The sequence below is a fragment of the Rissa tridactyla genome, chromosome 3 (genome assembly GCF_028500815.1).
Source record: "Rissa tridactyla isolate bRisTri1 chromosome 3, bRisTri1.patW.cur.20221130, whole genome shotgun sequence".
NCBI classification, from domain to species: Eukaryota; Metazoa; Chordata; class Aves; order Charadriiformes; family Laridae; genus Rissa; species Rissa tridactyla.
The window spans coordinates 104,214,397-104,233,458 of record NC_071468.1 but is presented as its reverse complement, the minus strand read 5'-3'; the positions used below and the strand labels follow the sequence as shown (position 1 = coordinate 104,233,458).

Genomic DNA, 19,062 nt, shown 5'->3' with positions numbered 1-19,062 from the left:
TGATGCCCATCCAAACTCTTATTTTGAGCTTGGAATTTTGAAAGTAATTTGTTTTGGCCTTGTTCCCATCCCTTTTATTTAGCTTATGTTCTGGCAAACAGTAAAAGTACTTTAACACCAAATTTCAGAATGAGTTCTCCGCAGTCTTAAAACTTAAAACAAAAGCCAAAGATGCTATTTTTTTAAATATTCTTTATGTATGCTTAGGCACAATTTTTAAGTCCTACCTGCCACCATAGGCTGTAAATATATATATATGTGTGTGTGAATATATATTTGAAAGCTGAGTTTCTTTTGGGGTATCTTGCCTTCAGAGTCAAGGGCATTAAATAAAAGATAATGTTTTGTAAAAATATGTACTGTGAAGGAAGTTTATGGAAACAGTACTGTTGGACAACATTTCACCAGTATTTAATGGTGAATTTCAGCTGCATTATTGGGAATATGTATAGCACAGATACCATAAAACATTTGCCTGTTAACATATACAAAACCTTCCTGTCTGTACTGCCAGTCAGAGCCAAATACGTTTTGAAAACGTAAAATTCAGTCAGTGTTTCCAGGTAGAGATGTGTAAGATAATTAGAAGAGTTTAGTGGGGAATGAGGTCAGCTTGTCTATTTTTGAAAAAGACTTCAATTTTCATAAAATTCGGACTGTGGAAAACTAGTGTACTTTTGTGTATCAATATTCATTACTATTGTTTCTTTAAGTGTCACTCAGGTGTGCTTTTACCCTCTGTGACCGAACACTCAGCTTGCAGAGGGTTATTTTTCCAGCGTGCTGCTTAAACAGATTCCAGCCACACAGACAGCCTTCGTGATGGCTCTGTAAACATTTTTGGCTCAAAGATTTGAACCAAAACATACTGGCAGTATGATTTGTAGAGGTTTTCATGAGACTTTCTTTAAAGACAGAATTTGTGGGTTCTGTATAACTACTCATTGAAATGAAGTAAAAGGGTTGTGCGTACACCTGATTCAAATTTACATTTCATAGTCTGACAGGCGCTTGGGAATGTTGTTTGTGTATCATCAAACTCTGAGCAATGCGAGATTAAATCATCAGATAAAATATGTTAGCAAACTTTTTACAGATATTTTTGAAATGTGTTTACAAATATAGCTTAAATTATTCATGATTAAAATGTGGACTAACTGAGGCCCAGGTGCCAGGAATTGTTTGTTACATGCAGAGATCACCTTAGGTAGCCTGTTGGAAATAGGCCAGTAGGCTGGCATTGAATATTAGCTTTTTTAATTTTTCAGAATTTAAACCAATCTGTAGCCCATGACTGGACCTCAGGTTTACAAAAACTGATTTTGAAAAAAGAAGATGAAATCAGAGCGGCAGATCGCTGTAGAATTCAGCTGCAACTCCCAGGAAAACAGGACAAGTCAGTAGTAATCTTGATTACAAAACTTTCTAAATGGGATTACGTATTAGGCACTGATGTACCAGGGAGGAGTTGGGAATCTGTAGCTCTTCCCCCTCTTCTGTCTCCGCAGTTAGCCTCTGACTTCTGTTCTCATGCCACAACTTGCATGTTCCAGGGCAGCATTGTTTTTCTCCTGTTCCTCGATCCTGTGTTCCAGATGCAAGAAGGAAGAGAGGAACCATGGCAAGGACAGCTAATAGGGAAGAGACACTGTTTTATTCCTTCACCAAGGAGGGTGTTCTTCTCATACCATTTCATGTAAAGCATAGGAAGATGGGCATATGGCATATCATAGCCTGCATGCTTAATATCGGAGCTGTGTCTTTCTCTAAGTATTAGAAAATAATGAAGTTTCATCTTGCTCAACATTTCTAGCCTTGACTGTATCTCATACTCCATGCATTTAGAGTGGCTCTTTTTATTTCTTTTTTTGTCTTGCAGGTCTGGGCGTCCCACTTTCTTTACAGCTGTGTTCAATACATTTACCCCTGCCATCAAACAGTCCTGGATCAACAATTTACAAATGGCTAAACTGGCCCTTGGTAATTCTTAGTTACTTAAATTTCCTATCAAGTTAAGATAGCTCCTAATGTACAGTGTAATTATTTTTTTTGTTTTTGAGAAAATTGTATTTTTTGTGAAAATCTATCTGCAGATGTTAAAATTGCCGTACAGTAAATAGTAGTGATTGTGTATCACTACAAAGTATTGATGTTATAGATAGGATGTGGATTTCGTTATGAAGGAAAACAATTTCTACTGTATTTTAATGAAGTCTGTGGTAATCATTACTAATTGTGCCTAAATCATCAAGAAATATACTACAGGATAGACGGTTGAGGAAGTTACTCCGTTATAAACTTATTCAGATCTTACGAACTTTTTAAATTTTGAACTTCAAGTTCAAATTTCTCAGTTTTAGCTCAGAATGATTTTAGCTAGGAAATATCAGTAAAAGTGTTGAGTTCATTCGTTTAGCTTTCTAAGCATGAAATAAATTTATGGGTGTAGCTTTAATATAATGCAATATTTCTATAGTTGGTTATGTCAAAATGAAGTTTTTTGGGAGGAGTTTTTTCAACATAAATCTGTAGTCTTCACTGGAGGGATTATTGCGAACAAACCTGATGTAAGTGGGAGCAATAAAGAACGTGCTGTCGTGTGAAGTTCTTAGCCTCCTGTGTTTGCACAGAGGGTATAAGTTTCCAAAGATACCTGGGATTTTGAACGCCTAAGTTGAGAAACATTGAGGATATGCATTGGCTAAAAAGCAAGTTTCACCAGCACATCCTCAAAATACAGTGCTTTTACGGATTCTCACTGAAGGCAGGCAAAATAATAAAAACAAAAGAAGAGAGAATGGATGTTTCCATCATTCCAGGAGGAGGATCCTTATAATTATGATAAGGAGAAGTTGGTAGTGATGTCACTTATACAGGCAGAAAAATGCTATTTGCAAAACAGATTTCCTAGAGTCTGTGGAGAGGTTTGATGCGCCTTTTCCTCTTTTAATAATCTACTGACAAGATCACTAAGAGAACACCCTTAACATTTTGCTGGCGTAAGGGGTTTCTGTGCATTATCAATATGTATGTAATCTACTATATTGAAGTTTTGCTCATAGTTTTACATTGTCATTTATGCATATGTAAGGCATAAGAACAGCCTGATCAGTATTAATTGATCCTAACAGAATTCTTTTCTATTCCTGTAGAGAGGTGTAAGTGATTATTCAGTGAAAGTATTGTGGGATGTTTCTTTGTTCTTTCCATTACAGCGGAGGATAACCTGTTAGGTTGGTTCTGTGTAGAAGATGATGGGAATCAAATCAAAAAGGAGAAACATCCTCTCCTTGTTAGACACATGCCAGTGATGATGGCCAAGCAACAGGAGTTTAAGGTGAACAGAATTTTTGTATGAGATTACAGTTGTTTTTCTTGTGTGATATAACTTCTAAAAAATACCATATTGTAAATACATCTATTAGTTCACATCTATTAATTGTCTTCAGTTACTACCTTGGTGTAACATTAGTAGCAATGGAAGGTCCAAGAGGGTCACAGGAATGCAAAATACTGCAATCTTTGAGGCACTAAGGAACATAGTCTTTACTTCTGTATAGTACGACATTCACTCTCAGATGTGAGCTCATCACTCAATGAAAACAGAACTGCTGTGAATTTTGAATTGGTCTTGAGGTTTCCAAGTGTTTGTTTGAGGCTCCAAAGTAACCTGCAGCTTACAGAGCGCAGGAATCTGATGTCCATGATAGCTGTCCTGTACTGCTGTAACTATGTTGAATACTCAAATTTCTGGTTTTCCTTAGTGCACGAAGAGTGATAGTTTTAAACTAATTTTTAAAAGTCAGTTTTATGGGGTCTTATATAAAATGTAGTTCTGTTCTGAATAGGGATACAGATATTGTCTTAATGGTTCATTTCCTAAAGTAATGTGTCAGTTTGAAGTCATATTGACTACTGGCTTTAATGAAAATAAGTATGGCATGTCCCAACCAACAGACGGAAGAGAAGGGTGCTGTATACAGTTTTTTTTCCTGAGCGTCAACAGGATTTCTTATTGACTGTCAGTCAGTTAGGCTTGTGCAAAAACACTGGTGGAAATTAAATTGTATATGTATGGCCAGAATCCCAATGTTAAATTAACATCATTGCATGGCTACTGCTTAGAGCAGTAAGTCTGTGGACCCTTGTTGCTAGGACAGCCTACATAGGAGGGAAGTTCAGCTGGCAGCTTCACTTCTGGTGTGAGTTTACAGGCCTGGATGTTGGGGGAAAATAATTGCTAGCTGGAAATGCATTTGACATGTGTAATGGTGTTAAATCAAGCCGTTCCTCGATACTGGTTTTCAGAGCGGAGCTGCCGTTTACAGCATCCAAAAGTCTACTGAAAGTCTCCGGTCTCCCATATAACCATAGTCATTCTTGTCTTATTAAACAGTCAGCTTTTTCTGTATTGAATACTTTTTAAAAAAGTCACCACTGGTGAAATAACCAAGCTAATTTAATTTTTTGCAGAAAATTAAAATATTTATGTTTCCTTAGAGCCAATGCATCTGTAAGTCCTATAAATCTATTGCCATGAGCCTTGAAGTTACAACAGGATCTACTTAATTTTGAAAGGACAGGAAAGTCTGTTGCCCATACAGTTGGGTGGTAGTCTTTGCCTTGGTCACCGCAGGAGAACACAGAATGTGGCAGTATTTGCCTGAGCTCTGGGTCAACTTTGCCAGTTTTGCAGCTCCTAAAGATAACATGGGGTTGAGCCCGGCTGTAACGCCTGATGCTCCTAAATCCTTGATATTACTGGAAAAGATCATCTAAGTATTATTAGTGGTTTTCTGCAGCCTCAGCTGCAGTTTGGGTGTCAGGCCCCAGCTTGGGGTGGGAAGAGACCCTCTGCTTGGCTGATCCTGCTTGTTATCCTTCTGTGTGATGCTTCAGGTGGTGTTAGGGAGCCTGTAGCAACTTCTTCCATCAGAGCCAGTTTACAACCCAGGCAAAGGGCTTCTGTCAAGACTGAGAGCTAAACTACTGGGGTTTAACTATAGAAAAACATCATCGGTTTTGATTAAGATGCAAAGTAACACAGAGATGTAACAAGCAGCCCCAGAAATATCCAGTGCGGAGGCTGTCTTTTCTTTCACTAGTGATGTATTTAGCTGTCACAGCTACTGTAAATCACCACTACAAGTAGATATCTTCAGCATGTGTTAAATGTAACATGCTAAGACTGGCACAAATAGCTCTTTTTTATTTTTTTCTCATCTGTCCGTTTCCATCTTTTATCCTTATAGAGAATTGCTTTGGTGAGTACAGAAAATTATTTTTTACTACTGCTAATCACTTGGTGATGCCCGTTGTCATCAGGGAGACTTGTGAAATTCTTTACACTTTTGAAAATTAAGTCAGCTGGGAATTTGGAACTCAACTTATGCTTGCTCATTTCCTTTTTTTCTTAATTATTCACTGCTGTGAGGTGGTGTTGCCAGGTTATGGTGAAGTTGTCTAAGTTGTTACTAACCTTATTGTCTCTAGTACTGCAATATAATCACAATGACATTGATGTCTGAGTGAAGAACGTTAGTCTGAATTATAGAGAATCTTGTCTAAAAATGTAGTATCACACCTCATCAGAAACCTTTTTATTCTCTACACAGTTATAGATTGCTTGTATATATTTTAAAGTGTTTACATAAGCTTTAGGGAGCTCTGCCATGGATATTAGGGGAATTAGGGAAAATAGAAATCCATGACTGTTCATAAAAATGCCTGTTTTCAGAGCCTTGGTGCTTGAATGATTTTCAGAGGCGGGATGGACTTAAATATAGATCTTGAGTCTGGTGTAGCTTTCAGGTTTTTCTTAAATGGCCTGCATGGTAAAATCATGAGTATGGTTATTAATTTACTGATAGTAACATGATGACATGAAGTTGGGAGAGGGTGGGAGTATTACGGATGATGGTATTAGCGTTCAAATTGAGTAAAGCACCTGGAGAAATAATTTGACGGGTGGGAAAAAAAAAGGGGATGACAGTCTGTAGGAGAGACACATGGTGCGCTCAGGCAGAAATAAAGAGCTTCACAAGTACAGATTGAGGAAGTGGTTGAGTAGAAAGTCTCTCAAAGTATTTTTTTAATAGACCAGCAAGCTAAGGATTGGTTAAGAATGTAATATTACTACAAAGAGCAAATAATCAACGGGACGTGTACAAACAGGCTACAGAAGAGGTAATCATGGTGTGGTGCTGCTAACAGCTCTGCTAGAATAGCGTGTTCAGGTGAGAAAGTTCTGCACTCAGATATATGGAGCTGATAAATTTGCTGGAGAGATGCCAGTTTGAAAAGTGATAATTAATAATCAAGAATTTTAAAAATGAGAGTAAAAAAAAAATAAGTTCTTCTAAAGATTTTTAAATTTAATGAAGTGATAATGTTAATTTAGCCTAATGAAGAGGAGACTCAGGCAGGGTCACAGCATATATTGACATTATACGTAAAAGGACAATACAGAAGGGAAGTATGTACCTGGTGGCTGGGATGAGAAGTAACAGGCTAACGATTACAGCAAGGATGAGGTTAGGTTGGGTACTTGGAAAAACTTAAAGGTCATGAAGCATTTGAGCAGATCAGGTAGAAAATTTGTAGTCTTTGGCTTTTAACGTCTGTAACGGTAGATAAGGAATGTGTTGGGCACAACACGTGTAGCTGACCTTGCCCATGGGAAGCCGGACAGACTAAACTGACTTCTTGCCTTCTGTGAGTCTTTGATGTCCTTAAATGTTATAGTTAATTGCAGACAAAATTAGACAGAAACATACATCTCTTTTTAATGTGGTAACTGCTCTCTTCTCCTTTGAAGATTGAATGTGCTGCTTATAATCCTGAACCATACCTCCCTGGTGAAACGGAGTCAGATTCCTGCGCCATGGAACATGGTTTTCTTTGGGTAAGTGTAATCTTTAAAAGCTAAAAAGGGGGTTGTCTCCTTTTTTTTTTTTTTGCATTGTTTTTTGTGACTCTCAGCAACATATGGATCTGAAATAAATTTTGAGGGTTTTTTTCTTTGTATGTTTTAAGATGGATTTCTATAAAGGATAGCTAGTAATTTTGTCGATGTGATTTCGCTGTTCTCAGTAGCGTGTCACTTAATCTGTGTGTGATTTGTTAGTGTGACGCAAAACAGATTCCAAAGTGCTGAGCACATTTGGAAGCGAGTTATGTGCTAATTTATAATGAGGGCTGCTAAAACACATATGAGCTCACACTGTCCTATTGTCTGTTTCCATATTTAAAAAATGTTTTAGCTGTAAATAATCTGTTTAAGTCTGTATATAGGAAAAAAAACCCAACCACCCTATTCTGGCATATTGTTATGACCTCAAATATGCAGCTATTCCATCAGAAAAAGTGAGATAGCCAACACTTAAAAAAAAAGCTAATGATTTCACAAGCTTTTCTTGTTACTACAATACTGAAATTTTAAGGGAACCCTTGTGAACTAAAAGTAGAAGTTAGGAATGGCTTTTGTCAGTGCTCTTTTTCAAGGTGACCCATATAATTTGTTTTTGTCTTCACTGTTTGTAAGCAGTCATCACAAATATATGCCAATAAAATCTTTCTACTGCCACAGAAATGTCCTTTTTGTCTCTTTGCTATGTTTTTTCATTTCATATAAACATAAGGAGTTACTATATAAAAACACTTATTGCTGTTTGGGCAGACTTTTTTTTTTTTTCCCACTTTTCCTAGCTCCCTAAAATGTACAAATTTGTGAACATATTGATGATATTTAGTTCTGGATCAGGGAAAAGTTTAGGAACCTGTATCAACAAGTTTACGAAAGGCACTATGTTAATAATCTCTTTTTCTGTTGGGACAGAGCATTTGTTTGTAGACCTGTTACTGTGCAAAGGAGAGGCCTCGGCTGTATTATCTGTTTTAAAGAATCTGAGATAACTTAGAACACTGGTTATTAAAATAACATATTACACAGGTACTTACCACAATTGTGTTACACTATGTATAAACATAGGAATCAGATGTCACAACAGGCTATAATATGCCTCCTTTCAAAAAAGAAAAAACTTTTTTGAGTATACAAGGGACTTTTGCATACGTGTTTTGAAATCTCTTGTATTTGTGCTGAATTATTTTCTTGTTTAGGTCTTAATGCATGAAAACTCATATTCACACATAAGTTGAGGTGCGCTCTTCAAGTTAACATTCCAATCATTCCTTCTTGTTAATGCTGATCTTCCTGGAGACAGGTATCAGTCTTGGTCTTTTTTTCTTTTCTTTCCTTTTTCCAATTCAGATTGGCAGTTGTACTAATCAGATGGGCCAGATTGCAATAGTCTCGTTTCAAAGCTCCGGCCCCAAGGTTATTGAGTGCTTCAATGTGGAATCACGGATTCTCTGCATGGTCTACATACCAGAGGAGGAGAAACTGAAAGAGCAAAATAAGGCGCTCGACTCCGAAAATGTTCCTGCAAAAACTTCTAATGTGCCTACTATTTGCCTTGGCATGGAAGAAGGAAGGTGATTCTCATTTTTAGTGTACTGTGTATGATTTGTTCATTGGGTTTACTATTCTGTAGCAAAATTGTGTGAGGTACTTCCAAGAAAATGTTTTCTTCTTAAGAAAGTATTCATGAATACCCAGTGACCTCACCTTATCCTTTCTACCTAAATCAAGGAAAAAAAACACTCCACATGATATTAAAATATACCATATAGTATTTGAAATTAAAATAATGCATATCTTTGAAAGAGGATTAATTCATCATACATCATGTCTGAAAAATATAAATATTACTTTTGTAATCTTACAACATAATCTCTAGGCATTGGAAAATTTTCAGAATGACGAAGTGTTAAATGAGGAACCCATTAACTTTCTACACTGTGATATTGTGCAGGATTTGTCATGCAAATAAATAATATTGCTGTTTACTATTGACATGAATTATTTTACTCTGAACTGATGACCTTACTGAGTCATCACTTGATTTGTGTGGAAGAACAAAGCTACATTTTCTAAACTTATAAAAAAAGAAAGCAAACAGATCCTGTTATAGCTAGTGAGGGCATAAGTATGTAACCACATCTGATTTTTGAAGGGGTTTCTAACCAGTATAAATGAAGGAGAAAAAAAATCTCCAAGGAAAATGCTGTTTCCAGAAATTTGAACATTTAATTGTCCTGATTAGCTTTGCTTGTGAAGTGATATCAATTACAAATTTAGTTATTGAATGTTCCTAACATACCCATGGTAATAATCTGTAGGAATAGTGGGAATTTTAAGTGTAAATGATGTCTGGTATTGAGTTTTTCTTCTCCTTTCCCTAGTTCTCCAGGTAATACTTAATCCTTTTCTTTTCTTTTTTTTTTTTTTTTTTTGACTAATAGAAAGTTTTGGATAGACTCATAATAAGGACTTTGAGCAGAATTTTTTTTTATTATGTCTCTTTGTTGAATAAATGTTTCTCCAGACAAGATAATATGAAAAGTGTTGTCATATGTCGATGTTAAGTAATTGCAAATTGTCTACATAAACATTTTGGAGGGTCAAGATACTTCTTTCCATAATTGTCTATGAACGAGACGAGAAAATCTTTTCCCCCCACTATTTTGTTCTAAACTTCTTTTGTACATATTCTAGTAAGAACTAAATAAAACATAATTTTACAGGTTTATTTTTTCTTCTTTTTATAGTATTTCTGTTTACAAAAGTTGCCAAGGCTCAAAGAAAATTCGACTTCAGCACTTCTTCACTCCTGAAAAATCAACTGTTATGAGCTTAACGTATATGTCTCAATACTTGTTTGCTGGCTTGGTAAATGGAAACATCTCAATCTACACAAAAGCAGAAGGTAACATAGTGATATGATTTGATAACATCCTGAGGAACTTGCATGTCAGTATATTTTGGCAGAAGTAGTTTTCCACTGTTATATTTTCCAAAAAGTCTCTGTAAAACTGCTGAACTAAGGTTACTACACTTTTCAGTACTTCTGAAAAAACTTTTCACACTTTGTTTTCTCTTTTTGAAGGATAGTAGATACTTTGATGCTGTTCCCACTTTTACCATACAATACATAACGAAAATTGATTTGTGCCCCTTAGCTTAAACCCTAAGGTCTTCAGCGTTACAAGAGTCCAGAAGTTTGTGTGATAATGGGCAGTACGTTGTCTTTTACACAGCACAATGCTAATTGCGTGCAACTACCCAGTATTGAAGTTTACAAAAGACAAAAATTCCCTATTGGTAGAGATTCCTGTGTATCTCATTTGAAATGACAGCTCCATTTTTACCGTTCAGATACGCAAAGTCTTTCCTATGTGTGCGACTCACGTATTTCACAGTAGGACTGCTTTTTCCGTTAGCATCACAGTTGGTTGTTTTGTATCTAGCTAAGTAATAGGCTAAACTAATTTGAGTAAAGGAGAAACCCAGGTAATACTTCCGAACCAGAACAATCTTCTTCAGAGCTGGTTTGGGTGCTTCTCTGTGTACTTCAGGATGTCTTACTAACTTTCCTGCATATGTATATAGTAAAAGTTGTTCAAAATCAGTGAAGCTTTACTCAAAATTTGAAACCTGGGTTTTTAAGTGAGATATTAGTTTGACACCTAACTTTGCAATGTGCAGAGAGCGCAGACATCTGGTGTACTGTTAGTGTGAGCTGCATAATGATGGTTGTCATACTTCTCTAGTGAGGTGGGCCCTGTAAATTGTGCAGTTGCATTTGTGTGGCACTATATCTCGGCTGCTAAATCCTGCTAGCCTCTAACTGAGGAGCCAAGCTCAGTATCTTGAATCTTGGAACAAATTAGATATGCACTGTTAGATCATATGAAGACTTAGTTTGGGAAAGGTACAGGATGCGATTTTTTTTTTTCCTCCAAGCAACAAAGAATCTGAAAAAAAAAAAAAGCAGTGGGAAAGAGATTTCCTTTCACCAGCTGCCATCTTCAATCCAGTGGGTTTCCTGTTGAGCCCTTGTCTGATCTGAAGCCAGATGTTAGACTTCAGTTCCCTTTAAATTTTTTTTTTTTTACCACTGAATAGCAAATTTTTCTTTGTTTTGGAGGAACAGGAGTGAGGCCTTGATCCTAGACTCATAACATCATTTTTGACATTTTAGTTTCCACATATACCTGGATGTGGTAGTAAAGTGAATCTGTCATCTCCTCTGAAAGGGATTGGCATATTTAAGCTGTTTAAGACTGCAATTGCTGTCACTCAACTTCTTCCAAAAAAGACCACTTCAAAAACACGGGTGGCATCCTTGGCAGTTTAGATAAGAAAGGATGCATGGATTGCATGTCTGCAGAGGATATTAAGGACAGGGCAGAGCTGTTAACCAGACTGAATTATGTTAAGAGCTGGAGGTTATGTCATATTGACCAGGATCATAGCATCCCGTTTTATCTTCTTCAGAAGACACCAGTTCTGTGCAACTAGATATTCATAGAGCCTGCCGCAGTCTATTTCAGGATTGCTGAAGCTCTGAGATGGGAAATGCGCATCCAGTTTTATTTTCTGACTCATCTTATAGTCTTTTCCCTTCAGTTTGGTCTGTGCGTGCTATTTCAGTTCTCTATGCCTCATGAAAGTTGTGCAAATCAGCTGCTCCCATGTTAGTGTTCATATTCCTTAGAGCTGGCCGCTGTGGTCATGTGAGGCGGTCAGCCCTAGAGGACTGTTTTTATGGGCACTGACCTATTTTACCAAACAAACAAAGCAAATCCCAGTGGTAAAACGGGAGGGAGGGGGAATGCAGCCTCCCGAGAGCTTTGTGCAATTCGTCAGGATCACAGTCTGTTCTACAGAGAAGGTTACTTTCTAACCGTGCACTTCAACTTGGGTTTTGGTCTATGGGCCTAAAGGAGATTAAGGAAAAAATTAAAAGTGAAATATGGTCACTGCATTACAAGGCATCTTGATTTGAAGCCTGAGAAGGACAAATGCTATGGGATGCACAGGTAAAATGGTTGTGCAGCCTGTTGTGGGACTCCATGAATGAAAAGGGGTAATTTTTCTTCTAGGATGAAAATCCACCTCACAGTCTCTATTAGAGTTGGGATCCTTGTTTCTTCCTCTATGCGCAGAAAGTGTAGTGGATTGGTTCCGTCACTGAAACGATGCCTTTATGCATGTGGTCAAAGACCCACGACTTCTGTCATTTGATGTTCAGTACCCAAATAGCTCTAATTTTTCTTGTTATCAGATGGCTCAATGCATGTAAATATTCCGCTTGATTAGAAACAGCAAGTACTCCCTTCTGATTTTCTTCACAAGAGAACTTTGTCAGATCGACAGCATCCAGAGTGCTCTCTGGCTGCAGAAAGCCTTGTCTTGAAGTCATTTAAAATGGAAACTAGGAAGTATGTGTAGTAAACTGAGGAACACATGCCACATTAGTGGCAGAGTTGAAGATGCACAGTGAGACTTCCTCCATGGAGGGTAGTCATGTTTTAGTGCAACACTTCTGTATCCGTGTATTTTTGCTTATGAGTTGAAAAGTACTTGAGCTTGAATGTATTTGAACAGAAATTAAAAGCAAAGTCCACGGAACGCTGATATCATAAGTCTACTCAGTTCTTAAATGTGAGCTAACATGGTGATCTGTGAAAATGTCACAGAAAGACTAGGATGTAGGTCAGCTAACGCATTAATCCTAAAAATAGGAGCCCTAATAATTATCCTTGACAATCCTTAGTTTTATGTGGGTGAGAAGACTGATTTGGGGAACTGTGGAACAGCTAGTGCATTAAATGCTGTTAGGTATAGGAATAGTAGTGATGCAGATTGTAAAGTTTTTGACACCTTGTGTGTTGGGAACTTGTTTACAGTGCTATTAACTGCTGCACGGTTATCAGTCTGAAATATTGTGTATTTGGTGTTTGGCTCAGGCCAAGTTATTAGGAATATTTCCAGGCAAAACACTTCTAGATGAGGTTAAGGAAAAAGTATGTTGTATTTTCTTTGTTTAAAAAACATAACAAAACCCCTTTGTGATGATTGCAGAAGGCCCAGCAGATGTGTTTTCTGAGTGATGTAATAGCAAAAAAGGTCAGCGCGTGTTTGACTTTCATTCACAAAAGCATCTTAGGAAAGGGAAATCACAATCTTTATATAATATAGGTGTATTGTTCCTGATATACTGTAGTCAGTTCCAGCTACTTCCTTTCTTCTTGACACTGATGTACATTTCCTTTCCATGAAGTCCGGTAAAGAGTATGGAGAGAAACAGGAAACAGAAAATGAAAACTCAGAATGATTGTGGCAAAGACCAGAAGAATTAATATGTTAGTAATTTCACAAAGAGTTTTAGTTCAGATGAGAGAAGAGATGCACAAAAAAGACACGCTGCTTTGATTGCAAGGCCTGTCTTTTTGGGACATTATTGGCATGTGTAGCCTCTCACTTGTGTGCACAGCAGCACAGCCAGCCCTTGCACACTCACCCCCAGAATTAAACTCACAGCGCTTGGTGTGCTCGGTGGTCCTTCCCTTCTGCTCAGCACTGGTGAGGCCCCACCTGGAGCGCTGGGTCCAGTTCCTGGGCTCTTCAGTATGAGAGAGACATGGACATGCTGGAGAGAGTCCAGCACAGGGCCATGGGGATGATGAAGGCACTGGAGCATCTCTCCTGTGAGGAAAGGCTGAGAGAGCTGGGACTGTGCAGCCTAGGGAAGAGAAGGCTCATCAATGTCTACAAATGCCTGAAGGGAGGGCGGAAGGAGGATGGAGCCAGGCTCTTTTCAGTGGTGTCCAGTGATGGAAGCAGAGGCCATGGGCACAAACTGAAACACAGGAGGTGCTGTCTGAACATCAGGAAACACTTTTTTACTGTGACGATGGCTGAGCGTTGGCACAGGTTGATCAGAGAGGTTGTGGAGTCTCCATCCTTGGAGATATTCAAAAGCCATCTGGACACAGTCCTGGGCAGCCAGCACTAGGTGACTCTGCCTGAGCAGGGGGATTGGACCCGATGACCTCCAGAGGTCCCTTCCAACTTCGACCATTTTGGTAACAAATTGAAACAAGGCATTTCTTAATGTCATCCTACTTCCAGGTGCCACTGAGTTAGAGAAGTGCCACTTGTGATTCACAGTGCAGAGCTTGCACCTATGATTCATCCTCAGTGTAAGAAACTGATCATGTTTTTGGTTTGTTTTTTTTTGTTTGTTTGTATGTGTTTGGTTTTTTTTTTAAACAGGGTAGGACAAATAGTATGTGCAGTTTCTCATATAGTATCCTAATAGCTAGGACACTAGGCTCTCAGCTGAAAAGATCTCTATTTTATCAAATTATTATTTAATACATAAACTTTTGCTCTGTTGCCTCTCACACAGGCTTTAGCTCTTTTTTTTCCAAGAGTGGCTCATCTTCAACATGAAGAAGGGATTGGGAATGCTGCTGTTGCCATTCCGAGTGGCCCTCACCTGGGTGGCTAAAGGTCTCTTCTGGAAGCCTAAAGATATTGATGTGAACCTTCCTTTGCCATAGAGAGAACTGAGGCCACACACCCATAAGAGGAAGCCTTTTGCATGTTTTAGTGAAAGTAGTATATTTTTGCAGAGCCTGTTCCTGTAGGTGTACACTGCTAGGTTCTGACTCTGAGGTTTATGAAAGGAAGAAAAGTTCAACTTTGAGGATTGCAATTGAATGTGAAACAAGAACAGATGAGGTGTTCTGGCCATGCACAGAACAGAAGTTTACATTCTTCAGAGAGACTTCACTGGTAAAATCATAGGCAGCTCCAAAGTTGGTCAAGAGTTTTGATAACTTACCTATCCAGAGAGGCCTCATGACACTAACCAGTGATCATTTTCAGAGAATTAATATCAAGGAAAGGAGCAAAACTGAAAGAAAGTATACGAGTAGGGGGAAAGGTCAGCTCCTTAGCAAGATACCTTGATCAATCTGGCAAGACAGTTGTGTACTTTGACAAATGCAGGAAAGGAGGAATATGTAGAATGTAAAGCACTGATGTTCAGCTTCAGAGCTTGAGTGGATCCACGCAGTGCTCCGGTGTGTTTGAAGAGTGTGGTTCTGGCATGTGATCGCCACTTGAAGTAGATGTGGTGAGAGGTATTGCTATGAAAAGTAGGGAACGGTATTAAGCTGTTACGGAGACGACTAGCGCAGTGATACTGAAAAAGAAATAAATACTGTTGTCTTGACTATGTTATCACTGTTAGCAGTATCACCTAATACTCGTTACTAGAAATATGTTGATATTGCTGTCAGTCTTATTTACATATCTCATGCTGGGACTTCCAGCACCACCCCTCTCTGTAACTTTAGGTGGAGCTCTCTCAGCTACTTAGCATGAAGAATTTGTTGCGTATGGAGGAAGAAATGACTATATGCATGGGTAGCACAGGACGTCCCTATTTACACCTTGTTTAGAAGAGCAGACCTGAGTGTCTCAGCTTGTTTCCAAGTGAGAAATGTGCTAAACATTTTTTTACTTCTGTAGCTACCATCTTACTCCTCAACAGTGCTGGTTTATACCATGTGATGGAAAAAATGCTTGTGCTCCACTGCACAAATTAACCAACAACCGCTGTTCCCAGGGCCACGTTGGCAGCCCTGCTGAAATCATCAATAGTGCTGCTAAGCAAAAGAGGAAGCTACCAACAAAAAAGCATGTTCAGTTCAGCTCGACTGAAAGCCTAAAGGAAGGGAAAACCACTACACTACTTTCAAAAAGACTTTCTGAGGAGATAAATTTTATTTTATTAGGTTATCTCAGATGAAGACTTGAGAACACCAACAAATTATAATTATAAAAAATACTAAATATTAATAAAATATTTATACATTTCAGAAGAAACTTATTTTTATAAAATTTTGTAAAATAGTATTACTTTTCTTCGTTGGGTTTTATGGAAACAAACCACAGAAAGATAAAATAGCCAACATTCTGTCCTATAAAAAGAACATTGTTTTAAAATTTTTCCTATCTGATTAAATTTGAGTAAACGGAAGGATAACCGATTTCCAAAAATTCATAAAAATCACAAGATTAATAAGAAAATGCACTAATGGAAATAATGTCCTTATACATTAAGGTGTTATGAGCTTATTTTAAGAGCATAACATGCCTTACGCTGCTCTTGCACTGGCTTTGCCCTATTGTATTCATTGAGTTTTTGTTGGCAGAAGTTTTATCTCAGCTACTATGTCTTGCTGCTTTTCTTTTTTCTTAAGAATATATCAGTTTATTAAATCAGCAACTAGCCAAGGATTTATAACATCAAATGAAGCCGTTCCATATCTTTTGCAAGTGCTGCGCTTAATTTTAAATACCTGGATATGTGCCAGTTGTTGGACCTACTTGCATAAGTATGTCTTGAATCTGCAGGTGTTTACACAAGTAGAACAGAGATAATACTTCTTTTCACTTAGATTTTAGAAACAGTGAACTTTGGATCAGACGGATAATATGAAGTAGCCAACGTCAAACCTGAAGTCTGTGCAGGCAGGTATTGAATAGGGGCTACTGAGATCAGGGAAAAGAGGCAGAGAGTATTCTGTTTTCTTAAAAGTGTGATTTTTGTAGTCTTGAAACAACTTGTGAACTAGGCGCAGACTTGCTAAGTAATTTTGACGATGGGTGATAAAATTCTTGTTCAGCAAAATGAAGTCGTGATCTTGCTTTTAGCCAGCAGCCTGTGGTTAAAGCATTCGCAGAAGTATGTTGGATTATCAGGCTTAATCCCTTGCCTTGCTTGAGAGGATTTGTACCCGTGCTTCCAACTCTCAAGAGATTCCCCTGGCTGCCACAAAATAAGAGGAGAGAGATGCACAGTGCTTAATTTCTCCTCCTGGTGCCATTCCACTTTGTATAATTAATTAAGCATTCACTGAGGCAGAGACCCAGAACACAGCCGACCTGTTGTTTAAATACTGCCCTAATTACCAGACTAGAGAGTCTCCCCCCACCCTTTTTCCCCCTTCATCTGTCTCGGATGCTGTCTGATCAGGAAGACAGCAATGTTTGCAGGAGGAAATAAAAAAGTACTAGAGAATAGCCTTATCACATGACTAGGGCATCTGGGTAGAGCTTTGGATTTTTCCTGGGCTGATACATCAAGCGGGGTTGCAGTTTCTTTGCATGAAGTCATGGAAACATGAAGGACATCGGGTCTCTATCTCACCTTTTTCACATGTCCAATCCCACTAAACTGCTAAAGCTGACTGGATTGTTAAGTGCTGCGCTCACAGCACCAACAGAAAGTGGTTTTGTGAGAACTGAGTTTTGAAATGCACATTTGTTGAATCAAATATTCGTAACACTGGTAGTATTCATAACACTGATAATACTGAACTCACCTTCTTACCTTGCAGTAAGTTGTTTTATAATTTTTATTTTGCAATTGACATCCACCTGACACCAGTACTGATTTTTCTTTTTACTCAAAAGCTATTACAAATGCTAGATAATAACTTTAAGTAAGACTTCATCAAAATTAATAACATGGCTTAATGCTTAGTCATCTGAGGAGTTACATGGAAAATGAGAGCATAAAGATCTAGATTAAAAAAAAAACAAAACACAACCAAACCCTTAGGTGCTTGAAATGAACCATTCTATGATTCTATGAAATTTAAGCAAAATTTAAATCCAAGTCCACAGTTGAGATCCTGAAAATCCTCATTCACCTGTCACTTAAGCATCAGCTATGCTTTATATATAGATCAATGTATAGCTTGAATGTATTTACGAGAAAGAGCTGTTGAGTTCAGTGGATGGTTTTCTCTTTACATTAATGTGCTGTGCTGCATGAACGTATACCTACAGGAGAAAAGATAGCTTCTCGCTCAGCATATCTGCTCTTTGCCCAAATTCACAGTCTTCATCCTTCAGAAGAATATACTAGAATTATGCCGGTTTTATCTCTAAAAAGGAAACAGGAGGGTGCTACGTACTGGACGCTGTTACCACTTCTGCAGTCAGCATAACTTATGCAGTGGAAGTCAGGATACGCACAGGCGCAGATCTGCTTTCTGAACTGCCTGCAGTGGGTAAAGCATTCGTAGGGTATGGGCAGCCTCCACTTAAGAACTTAATTTGAGGATAATGTAGTTGCTAGCAAATAAAAACTTTTCCAGAAGTTTCTTTATTAGTAATGGTACATATGAGTCATGAAGAACACAGAGTGACTCTGACATCGCGGGGAGAGTTTGCAGGCTAATAACTAGAAACACTCTTCTCACTTGCAAACTGAAATAATGAAAATTGTTTTGGCGGCCTGAAACTAAATGTCAGTTTTACAAAGATGCTTTCAGAAGAGAGCTGCATCCTGAGAATGACTCAGCGAAGGTTGTATCGTGCAGATGGCAGAAGCGATGAGAAGTACTCCGGAGCTGAGGCTTCTCATTGTTGCTGCTGTTATTGTGAAGCAGGAATTTTGTACTACTTTACCTAAGCAGATAATAAAAGATGCCCTTGTTATTGGGGAAAAAGAAAAAAAGTTATGCTTAAGTGCTTGGATAAAGATGCATTTACCTTGGTCTCATCAATCAAAATGTAGGCGGTTACTGAGTTGAAAACGGTGTCAGTAAAGTAGACAACTTCTCTGCAGCTTATGCAGGCAGAATGCTTTAGAGTGAGGAAAGAGGGCTTTTTGGACATATTTTATCTCAATGTAAAGCCGGATGCTTTAACAGATTCTGATATTATTACTTAAGCATAATGGATAGAAATGCGATCTTTGAGACTTTGTTCAATCAGTGCTTAGAATAGAAATAAAATAATATAAAAGTATTAAAATGATTATTGACATATATAGTGTCTCAAACTGTATGTATAAAAGAGACAGCTACAACTATTTCAAGAAGGCCATGTTGCTAGCTCTTAAATTTGGAGAGAAATAATCTGCTAATCCTTGTTTCAAAGAGATGGCAAGTGAGCGTGACCAGAGCGGTAAGCGGTGGCATGCAGTTTTTATCAGGAGGTCTCTGAATAATTCATTGTGCCACATAGACATGTCTAATGTAATTTGGATCTGCTAAATTTGGTCCACAGAAAACACTGTGTATTATAGTTGGGGGGAAGAATAGGAAAAGTGAAGACATGGCTGG

General features: G+C 38.0%; 1 protein-coding gene across 6 annotated transcripts in view; it reads left to right on the top strand.

Moving 5' to 3' along the window:
* ARHGEF10 (Rho guanine nucleotide exchange factor 10) overlaps nucleotides 1-19,062 on the top strand; it is a 118,835-nt gene that overhangs the window by 80,978 nt on the left and 18,795 nt on the right. For all 6 annotated transcript variants that reach the window (XM_054195615.1, XM_054195616.1, XM_054195611.1 and 3 more), the window contains 6 exons: nucleotides 1,269-1,396; nucleotides 1,880-1,980; nucleotides 3,216-3,337; nucleotides 6,818-6,904; nucleotides 8,273-8,496; nucleotides 9,673-9,830. In XM_054195615.1, coding sequence (XP_054051590.1) covers nucleotides 1,269-1,396; nucleotides 1,880-1,980; nucleotides 3,216-3,337; nucleotides 6,818-6,904; nucleotides 8,273-8,496; nucleotides 9,673-9,830 — 820 coding nt within the window. The remainder of the gene's footprint in view (nucleotides 1-1,268; nucleotides 1,397-1,879; nucleotides 1,981-3,215; nucleotides 3,338-6,817; nucleotides 6,905-8,272; nucleotides 8,497-9,672; nucleotides 9,831-19,062) is intronic.